At 39.4% G+C, this 25076-nt stretch overlaps 1 protein-coding gene across 2 annotated transcripts in view; it reads right to left on the bottom strand.

Moving 5' to 3' along the window:
- usp6nl (USP6 N-terminal like) overlaps positions 1-25076 on the bottom strand; it is a 55947-nt gene that overhangs the window by 16024 nt on the left and 14847 nt on the right. The window contains exons 1-4 of one of the 2 annotated variants that reach the window (XM_084111402.1): positions 20570-21411; positions 10158-10231; positions 1794-1876; positions 592-631 (exon numbers count right to left, since the gene is read on the bottom strand). In XM_084111402.1, coding sequence (XP_083967528.1) covers positions 592-631; positions 1794-1876; positions 10158-10231; positions 20570-20639 — 267 coding nt within the window. In that variant the 5' untranslated portion in view covers positions 20640-21411. Of the gene's footprint in view, positions 1-591; positions 632-1793; positions 1877-10157; positions 10232-20569; positions 21412-25076 lie in introns of those variants that run through there. The other variant, XM_084111403.1, reaches the window with a different exon arrangement.

Raw genomic sequence — 25076 nt, 5'->3', positions numbered from 1 at the left:
AGTCATTTTTATATTTACTTTTAACCAAGTGGTGAGGAACATTTTAGTGGATGTATGAAGTCCATTCCCCACAAATTCACACAGTTGCCCTAGCTTTCTTTAAAATGAATGGCTATTTTGTTTTCTTATCCAATGACGTTCCTATGTGTTATATGTTATGTATTCTGCAGCTCTACACTGGAAATACAGATTTTTGGTTTACTATAGTGAGTATTTATTTTTAACTGTGATCAATTACAAAAAGGTTATCGGCAGTTATGGATATGAAAAATTACAACAAACTTGATTCAAGTGGAATCTAATTTACATGGGAAGGGGAATCATACTTGCATCCAAATGGCAATTAATCTACATAAAACAGAATTCAGTCAGACTTACTGCATGTTTACACTTTTTTTTTGTTGCTCCATTACTTTGTTTGTTTTTTTAATAAAGCTTAAAAACTGCACACAAATGTGTTGATAAATATGTTTAAAGTGTCTTCCTCATCCTACTGATCTTGGTTCTATTTTTCACAGATGCAGAATGAATACATCAGGTTTATGTTGAACCATTTTGGTGCCTTGGATACAAACAGAGCACTGGACTCACCTTTTCCTCCACTACGTCATACGTTGGAAGCTCTTTCTCACTGTGAAAGACAAAACACACTTTATTATGAAAAGGAAATACACACAGTTGGACTAAACTCATTTTAGCCAGACTACACTGGACTCTCAAATAGCTACTAATGTCTGTCCACTTTTCACATAACATGATGGCCATGCAGGGACAGAAAACGCATCCATAAATCATACACTGGTTTCTGCTGCTGACGTCAAATCTTGGTTTCTCACATGTATTACTGAAAAAGGAATTACTTTGTTCCACAGGAAGTGAACATAGCTGGATAAATAAACATCATTATTGGTAACGATGCCCTCATGACCCCCACCCCTGAAACTGTTCAAAGTGCAAGATCTTAGTCAGCTAAGCAAACAGGAAATGGCTGCCATTTTGGATCTGATCTGGGATATTCATGAGGAAACCCAGGGAAGTCGTGACATGACATTATGGCTCTGTTCCAAACCTTAGAGAGCTTCCTTTCTGTCTACATAGGCAGCAACTTTCTAAGGCAGCACTGCGGCCGAAATAAATTCTAATCAGAGTTCTAATCTGTTGTTGTGAAAACCCAATCAGAATCAGTGTAATTATTGACGAGTTCATAAGGCATTTTTTTAAACAAACATTGAGATCTTTAGAAAAACAAAACAAAGCAAAACTAAAACAAAGTCCAAACAAAACTTAAAGCAAACAAAAACAAAAAATAAAAGAGCAGAAAGAAACGTAAGATCAAAGCAAACAAAGCGAAGGAACAAAAAACAAGCAAAAAAACAACAACAAACAAACAAACCCTTAAAATACAGAACAAACAGAAAACAAAACAAAAAACAAAATCATAAGAAACACTGGCATGTGTTCCTGAGCCAGGTCTATCTATCTCTCAGTTTGCTTTTACTTCCTTGTACTTTTCCAGTGTTTTTTTTCACCCCTGCAATTACAGAGTCCTGATCTGCCAGACACATGTGGCACCCTATAAATATCGCATAGGGCACTGCTGTTTAAGGGGCCTGGGTAAACCACAAACCTCCCTGCCAGGCCGAGAAGAGAGGAGAACCGAGAAGACAGGACAGGCCAAATAAAAAGACAAACAACAAGATAAGAGGGCTCTGACTCTGCTGGCTTTCTCTAGTACCTGCATCTCCTCACTTACGTGTAAGATCTCACAGAACAGAATAATGCACATTTCTTACTGCAGGAATCCGAAGCGGTCCACCGCTTTATACAGATCAAAATTGGTCTCCTCCCACGGCTCCACCTCCGCACTTTCTTTACCCTGAAAGCACAAATAACACAAAGCAGTGAGTACACATCAGTTGAGACATAGTTTTAGCGTGTATGTGTGTGTGTGTGGAGTTGCTCAAGGCTTGAGTTCTTAAAGTGTTTGGCTCCAATGATCTGTGAATTTGCTGTTCATGCATATTTTAGGCAGGTACATAATGAGAGGTGGGCAGAATGTGGACAGGTTCAGTACACCACAAATAAACTATACAAAGAGCAGAAATAAAGAGCGAGGCACCTGTGGCAGAAACAGATCATCCTTGAGTAAGAACAGTGTGTTTACGAAAGGAGAGAGACACATGGACCACGGAGAGACACATGTTCTGACCACACATACACACTAGAGAAGTGACGGTGAGGATATTTTTGCGCGCGTCCGCACGTGCATTCATAATGGTGCGGAGCAGAGCGAGCGTTTTCAGTTCATTACTATGGAAAAACGCTCGCTCTGCTCCGCACCATTATGAATGCACGTGCGGACGCGCGCATTTTACTTTAGCCTTCAAATCAGCTAACTTAAAATCCCCCGCCGGTATTACCGGTGTTGTCACACGTCGATTCTGTTCTGCTCGCTCCGCGCCTGTGGACACGGGCGCATTTTAGTTTCGCTTTCAAAGTAGCGCCAATTCAGGGGCGCATTGCCTGAATGGTTTGTTCAATAGCCTATTATTCTTGATGAAACACACAACAACAACAACAACAACAACAAAAAAAAAAAAACAGTACAATGACAAATTCGCTTAAATAGGCGCTTTTACATTTCGATTTGACACCAAATGCTCCATCTTCTTGTCAGTCAGCTCTTTACTCTCGTGATAAATGAAATCTGACTCCTGCTTCTGATCTGTGCTGCAACTCTCGTTCTGCTCACGATTTATTAAGCAGACACGTTCAGTTTTTAATTGTAGTGTCTGTTCTCTAACTGAACTAAATTATTTTATATAAAAAAAAAAAAATCTAATCGATGGTGAGTGGTGGTGCTGCAAGTGATGTTGCTTCTGAACACCGGTAACACTGTTAACACCGACTATCGTAGCAAGCCTAATACACACAATTTTTTTTTTTTTTCTAAACTTAAAGGTGGGGTATGTGATTCTCTTTTATGTCCATTTTTTCAAAATCACTTGAAATCCTATTCCTAACCCACTCACAGCCACTGAGTTAGAAGCACTGAAATGAAAATTAAGCAATTTAATCATCTGTGGAACGGGCAGGACTCGAAAAACTCCAGCCAATCATTTCCAAGACCACCTAGAATCATTGGACAGTAAGTTCGTCAATCAAACGGTCGTACCATCCCCCCTCCCCCTCCCTCCACATGAATGGGTGGAGTCAGGGCCAGCGTTGGAGGAAAGAAGGTAGGACCATTTGAGTTGTGTATTTTCAAAATGCTTAACATAGAGACTTCATTTAAATATAAGCCGATAATTATTTTGATAATATGACTGATAACTATGGAAGCTTGTTTCCGCCACAGAATAATAATGAAAAAAAAATGTAATTGCGACTTTTTATCTCACAATTCTGACTTTTTTTTCTCACAATTGCGAGATTACATCTAGCAAGTCTGACTTTTTACCTCAGAATTGCGTGATATAAAGTCGTAATTGTGTGTTATAAAGTCAGAATTGCGAGATGTTAACTCGCAATTGTGAGATAAAAAGTCGCAATTAGCTTTTAAAATGCTTTATTATGTGGCAGAAACAAGCTTCTATATATAACTGATAAATGGCCAATATAAAAATTTTAATTAAACAATTAAATAAATCAATATTTTCAATAATTTGTGTGCACTGTTGCATGTCTAGTTTGACTAATGGCAATTTTTTATTCACATTTTAAATGTGTCACTAAAACATATGAAAAGAAAGGTGAAGCACGCTACTCATTGACAAAATAATTTCATCCCAAAAGCCATTGAACTGTCAAGCCAGTGACTAACTATGCAATAAACAACATGTGCACTTTGTCACTTTGCCAAGAAAATGTATGCAAATTTAAATGTAAAGCAAATGTGAAGGTCTTGATAGATCTGGGAGGCCTGGAGAAAGAGAAAAGAACGGGAGGAATCAATCGGCAGGAGCGAGAACAAGAGTGTGAGCGATAAAAAAGAAAGAGTATGAAGGAAATCGAAAATCAGAGACAAAATATTATCTGGTACAGAGAGAAGCCATATCAAGGGCACACGCACACACTCTGTCTCTCTGTCTCACCCTCTTGTGTGTCACAGGCATAAATCTACAGTGGGATATGATAATCTGATGGCATGTCACAGTGACAGGCATGGCTGTGGGAAATATTTCGGCCTGTGACACATGCCAAGGGCGCACCCCTCCTCCACTGTTTTCATGTCTTCCTGCATCTATTCATCCCTCTAGACCTGACAAAATGACCTCACAAGAACAATATTACATGCACTAACATGTTTACATTTGTATGTTATGACATTTGACATTTAAACAATTAAATGACATCACTACCTGGCTTAGTGGCATTCACACTTCCCTTCTGTTACTGTAAAATGTGACAACACCCAAAACTAGAGCCTGAACAATGAGTTCCGTAATATACATAATGTAGAGTCTGTTGCAGATGCGCTATTTGGATGGCTGTGGAAACTATGCTTTGGAGGGGATGGATTTAGGACACATCTTCTAAGAGAGCGATTTGTTGTGTTGACAGTCCAACTGTTACTGTTGGACACAACAAAACCTCTTAAGGAATTTGGGCTCTTTATTCATCCCCTTCAACACAATGCTGTAGGGATGAATCAGTGAGTTAAATCAGTGCGGGAACAAAACATCCAGGCTGTTTTTGTGAAGTGGATCAACTAATTTATAAAACCAAAAATTAGACTGAAGAGAAATTTCTTAACAAATCAGATATCGCAACCTCTCAATGAGAGTCCACAAGAGATCTGGGGCCGATGTCAGGATTTTCAATGAATAACGACTTAAATTTCAGTCTGTTTCTCCCTGTTGTATGGCTTCTGAAAAACATAATACATGAATCGTTCATGCACTACTTTTATGGTGTTTTGGTCATTCTCGAGCCAGTCCTCTTTTACTTTCATTATCAAAACCAAACCAAACCAAACCAAACAAAACAAAACAAAACAAAACAAAAAACAGGTTTGGAACAACAAGTTGTGCAAAAATGCAAGAATTCAGGGAGTAGAAATGTTAAAACTTGCATTTTAGAGGGTAAAAAAAAGAAACTAACTAAATGAAAACTGTAATGGAGTTTAGGCAGAGCTCCAGACTAACTTTTTGCCTTGGTTGCACTGGTGCGCCTAACTTTTTTATTTAGCCAAATTTTTCCTCGGCTCGCGCCACCTTTAACGCCACAATTTCAAGGTCACCTTTTTATCACGCTCCATAAACATTCATATTTTGTACATTTTTTATATTTTTTATTTGAAGCACATTAATCTCCGTAACCTCTGACCACTGTGCCGATCAACGCAAGCGGAAAGTGACTCATCTGTACTGAAGATGGCCCTTGTCAACACACGGTCCCTGGTAAATAAAACTTTCATTTTAAATGACATTTTTACTGCGCAAGCACTGGACTTCCTTTGTGTTACTGAGGGCCCTTTCACACCTGAAAGTCCGCACCAAGGTCCGAACCAGAGTTCATGTTTTGATACTTTGTATACATTTGGTTAGTTTTGGTTTGGTTTCACATTGCAATTATGCGAGCGCACTAAAGAACTTTTCATGACGTACTTGCGTCCTGTCGTCATCATCTACATGGCTGCATATTGACATTGATTGGTTTGTAAACGGACGTGCGTCTGACGTCGGCGTGTTGTCAATTCGGCGGGTAACTTTGACAAGAATGAATGAACAGACGCATATCGTTGCCAATATACTGTTATTATTACGGCATTAACAGTTACTCCCTCCAGCACCAACTATACTCGACGCTAGTTCAAATTCGCCAAATGAACGTCCTCGTTGTGCGAACATTTTATCATCGCCGGCAGGACGCTGGACAAATGTGTGTGTGTGTGTGTGTGTGTGCGCGCGCGCGCGCACGCGAATCAGCTGGAAGAAACGCTGTGGGCAGGACTGACAGATCTGCACATAAATATTCTTCTTCAGTTGTTTAGGCTACGCGGGAACCACCGGGACTTCCTGTAAATAGTCCGAAAGTCCGAACCATACAGAAAATGCTTTCACACTAGAAACGAACCAAACCTTTGAACAGTTTGATCCGGACCGAGACCACCTCTTTTCGTCGGACCAAATTTCGTCTGTTTGGTCCGACCGGACCGTGGTCCGGGGGAGGTTTCACACCTGTAATTTTGATTCGGACCAAACTGAAAAGTCCGAAAGTGGTTAAACCTGGCGAATCAAGCTCGCTGGCTGAACTACTACCACAGGATTGTAACTTTTTAAATACCCCGCGCTCGTCTGGCCGCGGTGGGGGGCTAGCGACGGTTTTCAAAAACACCTTTCCGTGTCGATCCTTATCTACAGTTTCATATAGCAGCATTGAGGTGCAACTTTTTCAAATACTACTAGCAAACCCTGTCACTATTGCTTTGTTATATCGTCCTCCCAAACATAACTCAGAATTCATTAATGAATTTGCTGCATTTGTGGGGGATCTTGTTATTGCTCATGATAAAATATTGCTGACTGGTGATTTTAATATTCATGTCTGTTGTGCATCTTTAACTTTATCCAGGGAGTTTTTAAATCTTATTGAGTCTTTTGACCTTGTTCAGTGGGTATCTGGCCCTACGCATCTACAGGGTCATACCTTGAACTTGATTTTAACTCATGGATTATCTGTTTCAGATATCACAATTAGCAATGCAAACTTTTCTGATCATATGCCTGTATTTTTCTCTGTTCCATACTCTGGTCAAACTCTAAAAAATCAGCCCATGGGGCACATGTCTCGTACCTTTACTGAGGAGTTCACTGTAGCATTTCATGAGGTGTGGAATTCTTCTGAAACGGAATCTACTCTACATAACTTGGATGCGGACGAACATCTCAGTTATTTTAACTCTACTTGCGCTTCTATCTTGAACAGTATTGCTCCATTAAAGCTTACATTTCGTAAATCGGTGCCAATTCCCTGGTTTAATGAATCAGTGCGTTCTCTCAGACAGGCCTGTCGACAGGCCGAGCGCAAGTGTAAAAAGGACAAATTTCAGGTCTCATATGAAATTATGAGAAATTCACTTTCTTCGTTTCAGAGGGCAGCCAAAGCTGCTAAGTGTAAATATCTTTCTGATCTGATTATGAAAAATAGGCATAACCCTCGTGTCCTCTTTTCCACTGTTGACTCTGTGCTAAATCCACCTGTTAATCTTTTCCCTGAGCCTTCTGTCTCCCTTTGTGAAAGTTTTGGAAACTTTTTTACAAATAAGGTATTGGCTATTAGATCTCAAATGGCTCAGACTGGATATACTATGTCAGAGATTCCTTTATACTCCTCCACATGGTCTGTGTTTGAGCCACTCAACTTGCACTCCTGTAAGGCAATTGTGGATTGCCTTAAGCCCACTTAATGCCCACATGATATTGTTCCTTCGCATTTCCTCAAACACACTATGGATGCAATTGGTCCAGGTCTATTATCTGTCATTAATAAATGCTTATATACGGGCCTTAAACATGCTGCGATAACACCATATATTAAAAAACCTAATCTTGATCCTTCATCTCTTTCCAGTTTCCAGTTTTCGACCTATTTCAAATCTTCCTTTTATATCAAAGATCATGGAGAAAGTTGTATTGGCTTAATTACAATCTTTCCTGTTAAACAGTTCTATCAATGAAGTTTTTCAATCAGGTTTTAAAGCATTACATAGCACTGAATCTGCTCTTTTAAGAGTCTTAAATGATACATATCTCACCACTGACTCAGGCAAACAAATGGCTTTGGTCCTGTTAGATCTAAGTGCTGCTTTTGACTTAGTCGACCACAACATCCTTCTGTCACGCCTGGAGTCTTGTGTAGGACTTTGTGGTTCTGTTTTACAGTGGTTTCACTCTTACTTGTCAGATAGCCTAGATGTTTTACTGTTCACTTGGGACAATACGCATCCACTAACAAACCCCTTGGTTGTGGTGTTCCTCAGGGATCAATCCTTGGGCCTGTGTTATTTTCTCTGTATTTGCTCCCCGTGGCCGCTATTTTTAAAAAACATGGTGTCTCTTGTCATGGCTTTTCAAGCAATTTTTTAAACTTAAATGAAAATAAATCTGAGTTTATAATTTTCGGCCCCAAGGAAAACTGTGTTTTTGATTTTGATCTTGGCTTTCTCACCCCATATAACACAAAGTGTGCCAGGAATTTGGGCTTCCTTTTTGACTCCAGTTTAAAGTTTGACAAACAGATTTCAGCTGTTGTCAAGTCATGCTTTTACCAACTTCTCCTTCTCAGTAAAGTGAAGCCCATTTTATCAAGGAGTAATTTGGAAACAGCTATTCATGCATTTGTTACATCTAGGCTTGATTACTGTAATTCTCTGTATTACGGCATTTCTCAGGCTTCCATCTCTCGTCTACAGTTGGTTCAAAATGCAGCCGCTAGACTACTTGAAGAGAAGCGAAAGTACGACCACATAACACCTATTTTAATGTGTCTGCACTGGCTTCCGGTAAAGTATAGGATTGAGTTTAAAATTGTATTATTTGTCTATAAAACCCTGGATAATTTGGCACCTCAATACTTAACGGATCTTTTGACTCCATACACTCCATCCAGAAACCTGAGATCCTCTGACCTTGGCCGTCTTACAGTCCCTAAAGTAAAACTTAAAAAACGCGGTGATCGCGCTTTTGCCGCTGCTGGGCTGAAGCTGTGGAACAGCCTTCCTCCTTCTATTAGGCATGCCCCATCTATCTGTACTTTTAAATCTCAGCTCAAGACTCATTTATTCAGTGCTTTTTTGGCTTGTCTGGTATTTATGTATGTATATTGGTTTTATTTTTGTGTCTCTTTTATTCCTTGTAAAGCACTTTGGTCAACTCCGGTTGTGTCTTAAATGTGCTCTATACGTCTCTGAGTCGGATGCCATCCCCGACGAAGGACCAGGGCTTGGCATCTTACCAGGGACTGGGGAGACTGGTGGCTGAAGTAGCTCCATGTCTGGGCTGTTGTCGGAGCATTGACCGGGGAGAGTGTTGGGGGGAACAGGCCTACTTTTCTTAAAGAAAAAAACTCTCTATGGGTCTATTTCTTTTCATTGTTCGGCTGATTGCCGTAACTGATTCTCTGGTGCTCAGGTCGCAATTTCAATCACACAGCACGGAGCAGTGTAGGCCTACAGGAATATCTGGACCACAGCCAATCAGAGGCAAAGACCCGCTCCATCTCTGTCTCTGATTGGTTTAGACCACGATATGATCCAACCATGAGTGTGAGTTCCGTCAAAGGAGAACAAACTCTTCGTTCGTGGAGAGGCAGCGGATGCAAGGACGTTAGGTGCACCAAATTGGTCGCACTCTAGAGCCCTGTTAGGTGTTGTGCTCTCTTGAGTTGAGAGGAGAATCCCTGCGTAAGGGAGCTTATCACAATCCAATTAACAGACACGTTACAGAATTAGAGCTCCCTAATGAGTGCTCAGATTACACTCAATTTAAACTATCAATTAACAAACCGGCCATGCTTGAGAGATTTCATGAGAAAAACCATGAGACCTTACACAAGCTTTCAGTGAAAACAAACATTAATCATAGAAAGGGGACAGGTGAAGTCATAATGTTCTTAATATGTATTCCCACATAATATTCTTAATATTTATTACCACATAATCATTATGCATCAATGTAGTGTAAGGTCTCATTTCACTTTTAAGGCCACTTCCTTCCACGTAAGCCAACATACTTCACCTATGTCTTTTAACAAGTGTATCTTCTGGAAAGCATGGATGAAGATACAATGCCAGATGTGAACTTGGGATAAAAGTTAGCCTCCCAACATAAGTGATATACATAGCAGCTGGGGAACAGGTGTTTCACATCATGCCTGCTACATATTTCAGCAATTCTAGAGCACTCTTTTGACCAATCAGGACCAATCTTTCTAACATCAGACAGACAAACTTTCAGCAAAGTGTCGCAGCTGAGATTACAGAGAATCTTCCCAATGAAAACGCGCACATCGAACATGATGTGCGCAGGTTGTGAACTATGGTGGAAGGCGGTATCTGACTGGATCAGAGTACGTGTTTGTTGTGTTACTGTTTTTCTTGGAAGTGTATTGGAGGGTATTTGGCTGGTGAGTGAATGACGGCTGTTTTCTCTCACCTTGTCATATTTGGCGAGTATCTCAGCTCGCTCCTGTTCCAACTTCACTGCAGCATCCTGCTCTGAATTAGACGCTGGAAAGAGAAACAGAAAAAAATAGACCAATTAGCTGCAATTTTCACCGTCCAGTACGTGAATCATCTCACTAATAAGCCTGGCTTACAGAAATAAAAATAAGTTGGACCTTCTTTGCACTTTAACACACACACACACACACACACACACACACACACACACACACACACACACACACACATACATTCTCTCTTTTCTATCCGCTAGAGCATAGCAACAAGTGGCTATTCAAATAGGTCTGAGCCAATATGTGGCTCTCAAGGGCAAAAGTGCGTCATTCACATCTAAAGCAAACAACGTGGGTCTGCTTTTATAGGAAGGTTCAGTGTTAAATACAGTACATCTGTATTATGAGGAGAAAAATACTGACAGTTTATAAAAAATAAAATCAGAGGCTGTTTAAACAGTCAATTCAATGCTGTCTGTCATCTTGATAGATGAACTGCAACACAATAAACATTAAAAACTGTTTCGAAAGCATAGCGATAAAATGTAAATATTATACATGTTAATAATATGATTTTATTATAATAAGCCGGTCTGTGCAAACATCCAATCTTTCAACTCCTGTCATGACCATGTATACCAGGTAACTTTTTCTGTAATTATCTGCAAAGTACTGTTAAATAATCATAAATTGTCCCATAACTAAAAGGATGACAAAAGCCTTTAAAAGTGAAGAAATTAAAGTTGTGTCATAATTACTCACCCTCACATCGTTCCAAACCTGTATGACTTATTCTACTGCGGAACACGAAAGAAGATACTCTGAGAAATCTCAGTGTTTTTTAAAAATGGAAGTCAATGGCCATCAAAGATTCTTGGTTACCAACATTCTTCAAAATATATTATATAATATCATTATATAATATATATCATAAATATATTGTGATCCACAGAAGAAGCCCTACAGGTTTGAAACAACATGAGGGTGAGGAAATTATTACATAATTTTCATTTTTGAGTGAACTATCCCTTGAGTAACCCACATTGGTGTGAAGAAAATATATATTTTTTTTTTTTTTTCTCCAAAAACACAAGCATCAAATTTCTGCTTTTATACTCTCCAGAACATATTGTCCCAAATAATTCCAATGATACTGAATTGCACATGCACTAAAAGCATTAAACTAAAAGCACTTGTGTTTATTTTTACAAACTGAGATGATTTTCTGTGGCATTTGACAGCATGTTACAGACGCTGTTGACAGAGCTTAACTTGTATCGAACCTAGGACGTTCCAACAAAAGCAGCACAGCTCGAGAAAGTGATAAGTCCAGAGTGAGATAAGAGAAAAGTGTGTGTTTGAGGGCAATAAAACATCCTACTGGATCCCAGCCTGGACTTTGATGTTGTCTATGAAGTGTGTAGACACACAATCAGATGGAAACATTCTCCTGTGAAGAGTTCTGCTGTGGGGCTGTTGATGTAGGATTGGGTTTACTGTGTATTTAATGTATCCTGCTGCTAGTGCACAAACACATCTATTTTTCACATGCAGCCGGCCAATGAAATTACAACCTGCGCACGTAGTGGCCAATCATTTCCTCTTCAGGAATTAGGTTAATGCTGCCACTTCCTGTTTGGCTTGGTTCCCTTTCAGAGCGTATTTTGCAGGCAACACTTACTTACACAGGCTTCCACCAGCTTTCAGCCCTTGGGTCAAAGCCAGCCAGAGTCTCAGTTCTGAATGAATAGGCTTTTAAAGCCAATGGAATTTTTATGGAAGGATGGTGCTTGTTTGTGTGTGAGTGTGTGTGTGTATTTAACAGATGCAAGTAGAGTGAAAATAGAAGCACATGGAGCAGATGAGATGTGATGAGACAAAATGAGTTAACATGAGACAAGAAAAGACAAGAGAAGTTAAGATTAGAATAGGTGAAGAGACTAGATGAGAAGAGGTGAGAATACACAAGGCAAGACGAGAAGAGACGAGACAAGAAGACATTATAAGAATTGAAAAGAAGAGATATAAGAGAAGAGACAAGTTGAAATGAGAATCGAATAGTACGTGAAAGAAAAAAATACAAGAGACAAAATGAGAGGAGATGAGATTATGTGAGAGAGAAGAAAACATTATAAAAGAAGAACCTACGTGAGAGGAGATAGAATGTGATATGAGACGAGACGAGATGAGACGAGAGAAGAAGTGAGTATGTGAGATGATAGAAAAGATAAGAGATGATGATTATGAGAGAGAAAAAAAGCATGTAATAGAAATGTGTGACGAGACAAGAACAGTAAAGACGAGAAGAGGCAAGACTGTGAGAAATGAGCCAAGATGAGAAAGGAGGAGTATGTGGGAAATTAAGAGAGTATGCAAGAAACGATTATGTGAGAAGAGAGAATGTGAGAGAAAATATGAGAAAAGTAGAAAGCATGTAAAGATGAGACATAATATGAAATAAGACAAAATGAGAAGAAAAAACACGACAAGATACAAGATCATGAGAGGGAAAAGATGTATATGAAAGGTGAGACAAGTAGAGAGCAGAATAGATTATGCAAAAAGATGCAAGACAAGGAGAGATGAGATGAGAAAGAAAAGTAGAGAGCATGTAAGAGAAGGTAGTATGTGAGACAAGACGAGAACAGGAGAGATGAGAAGAGACAAGATCAGCCGAGATGAGAAATAAAGAGTAAGTGAGAGAGGAGATGAGACGAGAGACAATAATATGTGAGAAAAGAATACGAGCCAAGATAAGAAAAGAGTGTATGACACAAGGAGATTATGTGAGAAGAGAGAATGCGTGATGACACAAGGCAAAACAAGATGAAAAAAGACAGTGTGTGAGAAAAGAAACAAGACAAGAGACTAAATCATACAAGGAAAAATATGAATTTGAAAGACAAAGCAAGAAGAGAACTGAATAGAAGAAATGAGAAGAGAAGAGAAAAAATTACATTATGAAAACAAAGGGAGAGCATGCAAGAGAAGGTATTATGTGAGACGAGACAAAAACAGTCGAGTAGAGATGAGAAGAGAAGAGACCAGATGAGATTATGTGAGAAATGAGCTGGAATGAGAAAAGAAGAGTATATGAGAGACGAGATGAGACAAGATATGTTAGAGAAGAAGATAAGGAAAGAAGAGAGTACGGTATATGAAAGAAGAGACAAGATAGTGGGATGTGCGAGAAAAAATGAGACAAGACTATGAGAGATAAGCATGTTGAGGCAAAATGAGACAAGAATATGTAAGATATGAGCTGAGATGAGAAAGGAAGAGTATATGAGAGACAAGATGAGACAAGAGGAGATGTTAGAGAAGATATTGAGAAGAGAAGAACAGAGTACATGAAAGATGTATGTGAGAGACAAATCGAGAAAAGATGAGAAGAGACCAGTAAATGGCTGGTGGTCTTAAAGCTCTTGGGTCTCCATGGCTTATTAGCATTCACTCAGCACCATGTTTCAGCTCAACACTCTCTCGTTCATGCTCCATACATCAGTCTGACAGCTCACGCTGAGCGTATGTGAGCACAAGCGTATTTAGAGATGAGCGAATGTTCTCTGAGGCCTCTGCGGAAGAGACGTCGTACACGAGAATGAGAACCATTTCAATCCCTCTTAATGGTCATTTGTCAGATTAACAGAGCTCATTTCACAAGGATAAGAGTGAAGAAATCACAGCTCATCTTCCCTGAAAATTTGCTGAGCACAAACTGCAACAAGCTGAAATACAATTAATGTGAATTATGAAGGAAAAACAGCAGCATTTTTCATTTTTTGAAATGGGACCTGTCACAGCTAATATTATTAAATACTCACAAATATGTGCACGAGAAACGCAAAAGTTAGCTTATCACTTTGATGCAGCGGGGATCATTCCCAATTTCTGGGTAAGTGTGGCAAAAGCAGAATGGCAAATATGTAGTATTCATGATGAAATATAAGCGAAAGAAATGGATGATGTACTACATCCACTGGGATTCTTAAGTGTAAGTCCAATGGATATTGTACTATCCCATGAGGCCGAGGGGAGCTGAAGGACCTTCAGTTTCAAAAAGCGCACAAAAAAACAACAACAACAGCAAAAATTGGTGGAAAACTCTGAGATGAGCAACTCATTTCTGTAGCGCAATTTCTAAGTGCTAGAGGTGCCAAGAAAGTTGTTCCTGGTGCTTGAATTACTCTTGAGTAACAAAATGTTCATTAAGACGTTAATGAAATTAGTCTCGTGACACACATCCCTAATTTAAACATGTTTATCAACACTGGTTCTTTACTGGGATTGATAGTTCCATGAAGAATCTTTAACATCCACATAACATTTCCATTGCACAATAGGTTCTTTATTGTGGGAAAAAGGTTATTTAGATTATGTTCTTAAAGAATTTTTTTTTTTTTTTTTTTGTGTATTGAGGACATAGCCTAAGTAAACTACACACACACACACACACACACACATTCTTGTACATCTATCTTTATGAGGACATTCATGAGACACAATGCAATCTCTAGCCGCTTACCCTAACCTTACCCATCACAACTAAGTGCCTAACCCGAACCCTTACCCTAAACCAGGGATGGGCAACTTCGGTCCTGGAGGGCCACTGTCCTACAGAGTTTAGCTTCAACCCTAATCAAACACACCTGAACAAGCTAATCAAGGTCCTCAGGATTACTAGAAAATTACAGACAGGTGATTTTTTCAGGGTTGGAGCTAAACTCTGTAGGACAGTGGCCCTCCAGGACCGAAGTTGCCCATCCCTGCCCTAAACCTACCCTTAACCTAATTATAACCTTATCCCTAAAACCAAGCCTTGACCCTCAAACAGGCCTTTAAAGGGCTCTCAGAAAGTGAGGACCGGCCAAAATGTCCTCACTTTACTCTCTTTGTCCTCACTCCGATCGTCTAAAACTCAAACTGGTCCTCACAAAGATAGTTGTACAAGTACACACACACACACACGTCTCTCTTGTGTGCAAAAGCACTAAGAGTAACGCATGTTCTGTTCGTTTTTTTCACTCTGGCGTCTTTGCCTTCACAGACGATTCCACTCAGATTCAAGAGCCGTCCAGCTCTTTGTCACACACACACTAATGCTGACACTGTCTGACACCATTTAACAAAGATCATACAGTTCTAAAGGGATGTTAGTCAGGCAGACATTCCCCAGCTATTTTTATCAACACTTTAGGAATTTATTAATTTCTATTTTCTCCCACACTTCCTGTAGAATGTCCTTCTGCCTTTCTCAATCTCTCCACATCTCTTTATGGTGAAAATACCCAGATCTTCCTCAGAATGGTTGTGGTATTTTCAGGCATGTGATGTCAATGAATCAATGGTCTGGATCTTTATGACTTCTCAGACACACACATACACACAACCCTGTAATAGCGTCTGTCATTACAGCTCACTCGTACATGGGCGACTTTTGGCCACAAACACCAAGCCATCATTCAAATCACGGCGTCAGGTTCAGCCCACGGTGGAAAAGATGTACTGTTAAAATCAAAGCTCAAAAAGCAACACTATTTAAAATGATTTTCCACTTGTCCCATTGGTTAGTAAAAACAAAGAAAAAGCAACCAAAGCAGCCAAACTTAATACTACATTTGATTTAGTTCACACTAGCTGTTAGTAAATGGTGTACAAAATAAATGGCAATAGTATTTTCTTTTCTAAACCATGACAAAACAAATGCTTAACGGGGAGTTACATGCATTATTTATGCCAAAAGCATTCATTTAAATACATTTTGTGCAACATACACACAATGAGTGTGTGCTGAAGATATTAGCATGCAGAGACTCAATGCGCTTTCTGCATCTCTCTTTCTCTCTCATCAGAGTGCAAGTGTGTGACTGTAATGTCAGGCCTGATTGGTGACACGCTAATTTCCCACCTGTTGTTCTCTCCTCTTGACTCATACATCATTTCATCCTTATTTTATCCGTAATGAAAGACAAGATGGAGCAGAGACCAAGGGCGCACACGGTCGGAAAACAAATCGAACGTTTGACAGATCAATCTCATGTGGTTATTGCTGCAATGCTTCTACATGTTTCCTTCAAATGTAGATGTTGAGGAATAAAGATTGTTTGAGAACAAACCAGAACCCGCCGCATGACGTAGAGTCTGCATCTTTCACTCTCATTTAATACATAGATAAAAGTACAGCTTTGTGTAGAAAATACAAACTAGAGATTCAGTTCCAATTATTTTTAAGTGTCCAATAACCAATTTGTAAAACCAATTTGTAATTATGGTTTTATTTCTGTATCGTCTTACCAACAGCCGGCCCATCTTTATTCAAAACGACTGACATCATAATGGAATGTAATGATATCATAGATCTGTTGTTTTAAAGAAGAGAGATGAATGAGGTCATCGGATCTTACCTGGCTCAATCTCTCCATGGTCTGTATTGCCATTCAGATTTTTGGTATGCATGAGTGTGACAAACACACACACACAAATACTCACACACGTATCAGTTTTCTTAACTCGCCATGTTAAAGTCAACTTTCAGCATCTAAACTAAAAAAGTCCAGTTTCTCATCACTCTGAGTGAAATGAGATGCGAAGGGGAGACAGAGAATGAGGGGAAAAGAGAAAGAAATGGAGAAATGAAAGAAGAATGGTGGAGAAAGATGACAGCAAGGAGGAAAGGAGGCAACGAGACATGCTCTGACAATACGGCTGTTTGTTTACTTCAGAGACACGTCACACTTCAGACCCACACACTACATACCAGACTGACTGACTAACAAGAGCTCCTATTCACACACACACACACACACACACACAGAGAGAGAGAGAGAGACCTCTTACATAAATCAGTTGTATCTTATATGAAGTGTGTAGAGCTTCATGTTCAAGCGCGGCACTGCGATCAGAGCATATCGATCGGTTCGCAGTAAATGCTGCTCCATATTTACAAGCGCTGTGAGTTTGAGGCCCTTATAATGCGCATTTGAAAAGGCAACACATACCAATCAACTTTCCAAACTTGTAATGAGAAGCGTTTACAAACCTGTTGTCCAACAAAAGAGAATATTAAAGTTTTTACTCCAAACTCACTTTATAACATCAGAGTTGAGTGTTTGAAGTAACTTCCTTCTGACGTGACTTCATGTCACAGAATGATGCAGAATGATTTTATTTTATAATACTGAATACAGTGAAAAAGGCTACGCCAATTAGCACTGCAATATACTTTATTCTTATGAAAATACTCGAGATGTCTAGAAGAACACAGATAAATTATATATTGTCGCAATGGTATGTTTATTGTCTTCATGTTTCATCAGTCCAAACGTCTCTATGTGAATTTGAGTCTGCTGCAGCGGTATCTGGATGCCTTTGTCCATATAAGGGATTTCCTGGAACGTCTTCAAGACAACCATAATGATATGGTTGTCTATAAGTCTATAGATATGGTTGTCTATAAGACGTCGTCTTATATGTCTTATAGACACTCTATAAGACATATACGTCTAAGATGTCTTATAGACAACCATAAGTTTTAATGGTTGTCTATTTACACTAAATGCAAATAGCCCACCTTGTTGGCAGAGGCTATTTACACTAACTTCCCCCACTGACTTCTGGTTGGTCAAGACTAAATTATGGAAGACAGTAGTAATAGTGTAGGGGTAAGGCGCGTGGAGCTTTTAATGCAAATCGACCTGAGTTCAAATCCGCCTTCCCTTTTCCTATCACATATCAGATCGGAAAGGCATTTATTTTCAATAATAATGAATAAAATATTAGAAAAGTGGAAATAAACGGTTTAACGCATGTTTAATAATTAAGTGTTTATTAGTTAGGGGTAGGGGTAGGTGTTGGGAGGGCTTTATAGTCCCAATAAGTAGGCATCCATTTAATAATTTTAATAAATAGCATCTATTGTTATTTGCACTTGCCTAAGTTTTATGACCTCTATAAGTCTCACTTGTGGACTTTCTGCGCGAGTGCCCCCTCTGGCTACGAGTATGAATGAAACAGACATTACATCACGTGTGTACTCACTTTACATTTTTATCATAATAATTTAATATTTTAAAATAAAACTTTAAACCTTTCAGGGTTTGTAATTAGAAGATGTCAATCAATATGAACTCAAATATTTCTCAAAATCTCCCAATACCAAATTACCTTAGATACGCTATTCACATTGTTTTTATGGCTCTATACTTTACTAACGATTGACTCATTTGTCTATTTTTAGTCCTCCAAAGCAACTGTAGGAGAAACGTCTGAGACAAAAACTTTATACATTAATGAACTATATCTCAAAACCTCATTAATGTTTCCTTTGAACAGTTTTCCTCTGAGATGACAACATATTTTAGCTTTTGTCTAATTAACATATTTAAAAAAATACTGATTGAGTTTTCCTTGTAGTAAAAATGCAGTGTGAAAAAAAAAAAAAAAAGAAGCAGAATATGAAAAGGCAGAACAGATAAAGGAGAGAGAGGAAAAAAAGAACCAGAAATAGAATATGAGAGAAGCAGAGGATAAATTATTTACCCCTGCGTATCCTTGTGTTACACCACTGACCTGAGACTAACCACTTGACTCTGTCAACCAATCAAACGACAGAATCAGCCTCTTTCACTAAAGAACAAAACAGCTAGCCAATATGCATTTAATCTATTCCATGATATCACTGTTTACACATTAACAATAAGCAACACTAAAATTAATTTGTTTCTAAAATCTGAAATAAAATAAAATAAATCAAAAGATAACCATTACAAACTCCTCCTTTTCCGTCATGCAGGGGATTGTGGGTAATTAAAGCTGAAAAAACATGCATGAACACATGCTTCGAATACAATTAATAGTATACAATTGATGTATATATACTATTTTCAATATATTATGATTTGGGATGCACTGATTCTCATCTTGCAAACTATTAAGATGCGAGATTAGACAGTAAACTAGAGACTTACTGTCAGGAAGCAACTGGGAAAATGACAGGAAATAAGTTTGGAAATGCAACAACATAAATCAACATTATCAACCAGGAATTCCCAGAGTGAAACCAATGGTCTACACAAAAGGTGCCCGTTTTATACACACACATACGGAACAAACACAAAGAAAGGAGAAGGAGAATGGAGAAGCTGGAGGAGGAAGTTAACAACAATATGAAATGTCAAAATAGCTTTTGAACAAGACACAAACAAGCAGAAATTGAGTATTGCTGATTACAAACTAACTTGTCACATCATACTTCCTTAATAAAAGCCCCTGAGGTAAACATGTATGTAACCATGAGCTACAATGGGCATAGCTATTAGGGGACTTGCCTGGATTGCTCAATTCAGGGTTAGATTGATCAACAAATTTCCCCATCATTTTGAAATTGAAGACAGAACCGTGCAAAGCAGGCTTTTCTCTTGATAATTCAAGGTCAAGGGTGGAGGCTTCTTTGTGAAGCAATTGCACACACAAATAAACGTGCACAGATAGAAACATGGTTTAAAAGGTGCACTCCATGTCTTACAGGGATTCACACAAAAATTAGCATTCTGTCATTATGTACATTGTGTCGTTCCAAACCTATTTGACCGTTCGACCGAGACATTTTGAATAATGTTCACAATGTTCTTTTGAAAGCTATGGCGGGGACGATTTTCAACGAATGATAACCTAAATTTAGATCTGTTCCTGTTGGCTGATATCTTCAAGAGCAGAGTAGCTGATAGCTGCCATATACAGTACACAATGAATATAGTATAACGGGAATCTGGATATTGAGCTTAGTTTAAAGTTTGTTGCTCCTGCATATCCAGTGATTTATGCATTATGTATTTTTACTTCAAAGGATTTAACAGCTAAAGTTTCCCTAAAATGTTTGTGGAATATAATTGTGCGAATATAAAAAAGTATTATAGCATTTGCCTTTCTATAACTAATAATAGAAATGCAAACGGTATGATACTTTCATATACCACAAAAAAAATCTTCCCACTTCATACATTAATCAGCCAAACAGAAAAACGTATGTTGAATATCAGCTCTTATATCAGCCTTAGTGATGTATCAAACAAATTTTTGTAAATTATGACAGAACAAAGCAGCTTTTATCAAAAAACAACACTTAACTTTGTCCTTGCCTGCCTCATCACCTACACAGACATAAAAAAAAAACACACAACCTCTTCACATACACATAAGTTATGATATTTCTGCACTCATCGGCTATTAACTAGTGCAAAATCTCTAAAATAACTGCATCAGCAACAAGCTATAAACCAAAGCAAGCTTTTCAAAACCACAAGAGACACAGTTACCCCAAACACACACATACACACACACACAATGTCTGGTTGACTCTTTATGGGGACACAGCTCAGTTTCGCATACACACCTGCAAAACGACCACCGGCGCGGCGGCGGGAGGGCGACACCAGCTCCTTAACAATCTGCAGCACTTGCATGATCAGAAGAGGGCGGGGTCAAGGCACGGACAGGTGTGGTTGGGGGCGGGGCCAGTGCAGGGCAAAGCACAACGAGCTTCATTCTCGCCACCCACATACAAAAATGACTGAAAATAGCAATCAAAAGATGATTGGTTTCTCTAAATAAAATGCAGGATTTCCATTTCTACAGCCACCAAACTGGGTGTAGCGAATTCTTCCATTCATTTAATCAATGATGTCTCCTCCCCTCAGGCTCTTGTCTTTGTATTCATTTCAAGTTTCTTGAATCCAAAGGCAGCTTTGGTCCGCAAGACCAATTAAAACACATCACTAATTCATAGTTCAGCATCCAAAACACAGTTTCCGTCTTCTTCTGTACTTCATAAACCACATCAAATCCGTTCAGGAGCAGTATTGAGGGTTAAAAACAGCAATGCACCCTGCAGAATTTGCTTTCCGCACTCCAGGTCCCGCCAGTCGAAACATGAGGGTCCGTGTCTGTCTTCTTCTTCATCGCTCACATCATTTCTCGCTGCTTGCCTCTGTCTCTCATAAACACTCTTCTTCCAATCAGAGTTGGCTTCTGCAGTTTTTTTTATCACTCTTTCGCAGATAGACACTGTCCAGTTCTCTCTCCTGTTCCCACCGTATGTGTGTGTGTCAGGTGAGAGAGACCATCTGAAAAAGTGACTCCACTTCTCTCTCTATCGCAGTCTCTGGCATCCAAATCAATACAGCCAGGGCAAGCTGTATAACACAGCTCTACTCTATTCTCCTCTCTCTCTCTCTCTCTCTCTCTCTCTCTCGTTTATTCTTCACAGCCCAGCTCGCCACTGACACACACGTTCCAGCTTTAAATTAGAGAGCATCTGTTACAACAGCCCCTCCCCTCAACTCTCTCTCCCTCTTTCTCTCCTCTATTCCTCCTGTTCCAGGATTAAATGTGAATATGTAAATGCTGGTCTTATATCATATCCAGATATCCAGAATATCATACACTTGGGATTGTAAAGGTGGAATCCTTCAATCTAGGACAGATGGTAGATATTGGAGTAATAAGAAAATGATTCTGATGCCTCACTCCCGTTAACAATTTTTTTTTTGTGCAATTTTGAAGAAACAATGAGAGAGAAGCCAGTTGTATGTATTTGTAGAGGAATGGAGACATTTCAGAAACATTAATAGAACTAAAGACGTCATGAAAATCCTTCGACCGACAGAAAGACAGACATTAGATACACACAGAGGCAGACAGATATTAGACAAACAGATAGAGAGACAGACGGACGGACGGATGGATGGATGGATGGATGACAGAAAACAAGACAGACAGGCTGACCGATACATACATAGATGAACAGATATAGTGTACTGCATTCATAATGCACAAATATGTGTCTTCAGAGCACAATCTGAGAAGACCCAAGAGAGACTTATAAAAATTGTTATATGATAAAAATAAATAAAAATAATTTCTTATTTGGATATCACTATTTGATTGGAATTTGAAGTGCTCAATTATTGCGATCACATAATTGCAACAGGCTTAATTGTGATCATAAATGTGGCAATTCTTCCCTCTTTTTAATAGTTCTCACAAGAGTCATTCCTGTACCGCACACAACAACCCACAGTAAGTGAAATAAAACAGACATTTGAGAGAGATTGGAAGTCGAGAGATGTATTTTTTTGCTGTTTTTTTCTTTTTTTCACACACAACATGCTCTCACAGCAAACCTGCAAAACACTAATCATATGCCAAACCCCAGAGTTAAATCACACATACCCAACCCCATGCATGCATAAAAATGATTACACACACACACACCGCTCCAAGCATGCTATTCATCTACCTTTACCTTTCCCAGTGCCTGATCTCGCTCAAGGGCAGTGCTATCATGGCTGGCTGCAGGAGTGTGTATGTGTCTTGTGCAGACATCTAGCAGCACATGTAACCTCCGCTGTAATCAATCTCTACATAATGGCCTCATTTGGATCTAATTACCAACCTACTTTCCTGAAATGTGCTGAAAGCGTCAAAAACACAAAACAGCCTGACAACATTACATCACTGTTACATCACCACTGCTCACCCCAAAAAGACACTAGTGAACCATGTTTAAACCATGAGAACCATGTGACTATTTAACCACAGCTATCATGGGACTGTAGCTGAAGTACTGCACAAACCTGTGCTAACCAAACTGCAGTGCAACTTCAGCATTACTGCAATCTGTAAAAAATACTTTCATTCCTGGAATGTTCTTTTGAATTACTGTAACCTTTGCAGGAACAGAACTCTGAATGAAACAAAGTATGTTAATCTTATTCAGCACTGCTCAGGGGTGAAGATATACAGATAGACAGACAGACAGACAGACACCTTGATATTCCTGATATTCCTGATTTTCTAACTTAAGAATACTGAACTTTCAGTGAAACAGATTCAAAGAGAGAGAGAGACAACACAAAGAAAAGAAAAGACAGAAACTGTAGGATTCCACTAACCCACTTTTAGCTTGCCAACCATTTTCCATCAGAGTTTGAAGCTGAGATTCATGTTATTCAATAGCAGCTGACAACCTTCTATTTATTGGAAGAGTTTTGATCTTGGGGTTTTGGTCTCGAATCTTATTAATATCGCATAAACCTGGTCTTGGACTAGGAGTAAAAACTAGATCTTGGTTTAGATCATGGTCTTCGGTCTTATATATTGGTGGAAATTTCCATGACCCACTACAAGTGTTAGGCTGGGTCTTGTTTTTATGTTGTTGTCTTTGTATCTGGGCCTTGAGGATTTAAGATTTGGTCTATATCTGGGCCTCGAGAGATTTGGGTCTTAAGGGATCACTAATTGGTCTGGTCGTTAGGGGGTCTGGAATTGGTCTATATCTGGGTCTGGATCTAAGGGTATCTGCATTTTATGGATGTAGGGGGGTCTAGAGACTTAGGGGGTCTGGTGTTGGTTTGGGTATGGGTCTTAGGGGCTTTGGGTCTTAGGGGCTTTGGTGTTGGTTTGGGTATGGGTCTTAGGGGGTCTGGTGTTGGTTTGGGTATGGGTCTTAGGGGCTTTGGTGTTGGTTTGGGTATGGGTCTTAGGGGGTCTGGTGTTGGTTTGGGTATGGGTCTTAGGGGGTCTGGTGTTGGGGGTCTGGGTCTTAGGGGGTCTGGTGTTGGTTTTGGTATGGGTCTTAGGGGGTCTGGTGTTGGTTTGGGTATGGGTCTTAGGGGCTTTGGTGTTGGTTTGGGTATGGGTCTTAGGGGGTCTGGTGTTGGTTTGGGTATGGGTCTTAGGGGGTCTGGGATTGGTCTCGATCTTATGGGATCCATTTTAGTATGGGTCTAAAGGGGGCTCCGATTGGTCCTAATTCTCAAGATCTGAACCTAGATGAATCAAGTATTAGTCTGAGTCTTAGGGGGTCTGTTATTGGTCTGGCTCTTACATGGTCTGGTATTGGTCTATATCTGGTCCTTGAGAGGTCTAGCATTGGTCTTTAAATGGGTCTTGAAGTCTTAAAGCCGGTGCTTGCCTGGGGAAGGTACTCGCTCAGAACTGGATAGAGTTTCCACTCTCTTGGGAGCTTGGTTCTGCCCACCAACATCACAGGTTCTGAAGATTTGGAACCAGGATTGGGTCTTAATTGTGGGGGTCTGTTACACTGATCAGTGTGGACAAAGCAGAACTGCTTTGAAATCAGCATTTCTACAGCAAGGCTTGCGGTCCAGACCCTCAGTGTGTCAGAAGTAACAGGCATGATGGACTGTTAAGTTGATGTGATAACAGTACTGGAATTGTAGAAGCTGAATGGAGTGCAAGCGCATGGCTCAGCTGAGCTTTAATAATGCATGCTGAAGCGTGGATTCATTTGATTTAGATATGCAGAGGCACGGCAACATCCCACTGCACCGCACTGTGATCAGTGTGTGTGATGAAGACAGATCATAATGCACCTCTCAAAATGCCCAGCATGAATTTCCCCTCTTTTATTCACTCTCTACTGACGGACAAACGGCAGTGAGAGAGTGGGGGATAATGGATTCGAAAAAAAAATCAGTCTGCCACATCCTGTTTGCCACTCTCTCATCCATATTGTTATGTTTCACATGCAATGTAATGGTTATTTAATTTTGTTTAATCTATTTTACTGATGCATTTATTTATTGTTTGTTGAGAGTTTTGCTGTAATTGCTGGGTTATAGGAGGTTAAAGATAAAATTGGTATATGTGCAAAAACAATTTATTGTACTGTTATCACATTTCTCAGATGGGGGAGAATATGACTATTAGTATTGAGTTCGATCCTCATTGCAACTTATTCTAGTCATGAATCACCCACTTTACGAAGAGACCATCTGACTTGCATGTAAAGTGGCCAACTACACTTTTAGGAGGGTTTATCTCAAATCAATAATGTAAATAAATAAAATAAAACCCTAAGGCTTAGGAATCTCTGC

Source organism: Abramis brama (genome assembly GCF_963993115.1).
Source record: "Abramis brama genome assembly, chromosome: 4".
Lineage (NCBI taxonomy): Eukaryota > Metazoa > Chordata > Actinopteri > Cypriniformes > Leuciscidae > Abramis > Abramis brama.
The sequence above is the reverse complement of the archived record's forward strand: the minus strand, read 5'-3'. Positions and strand labels throughout refer to the sequence as shown.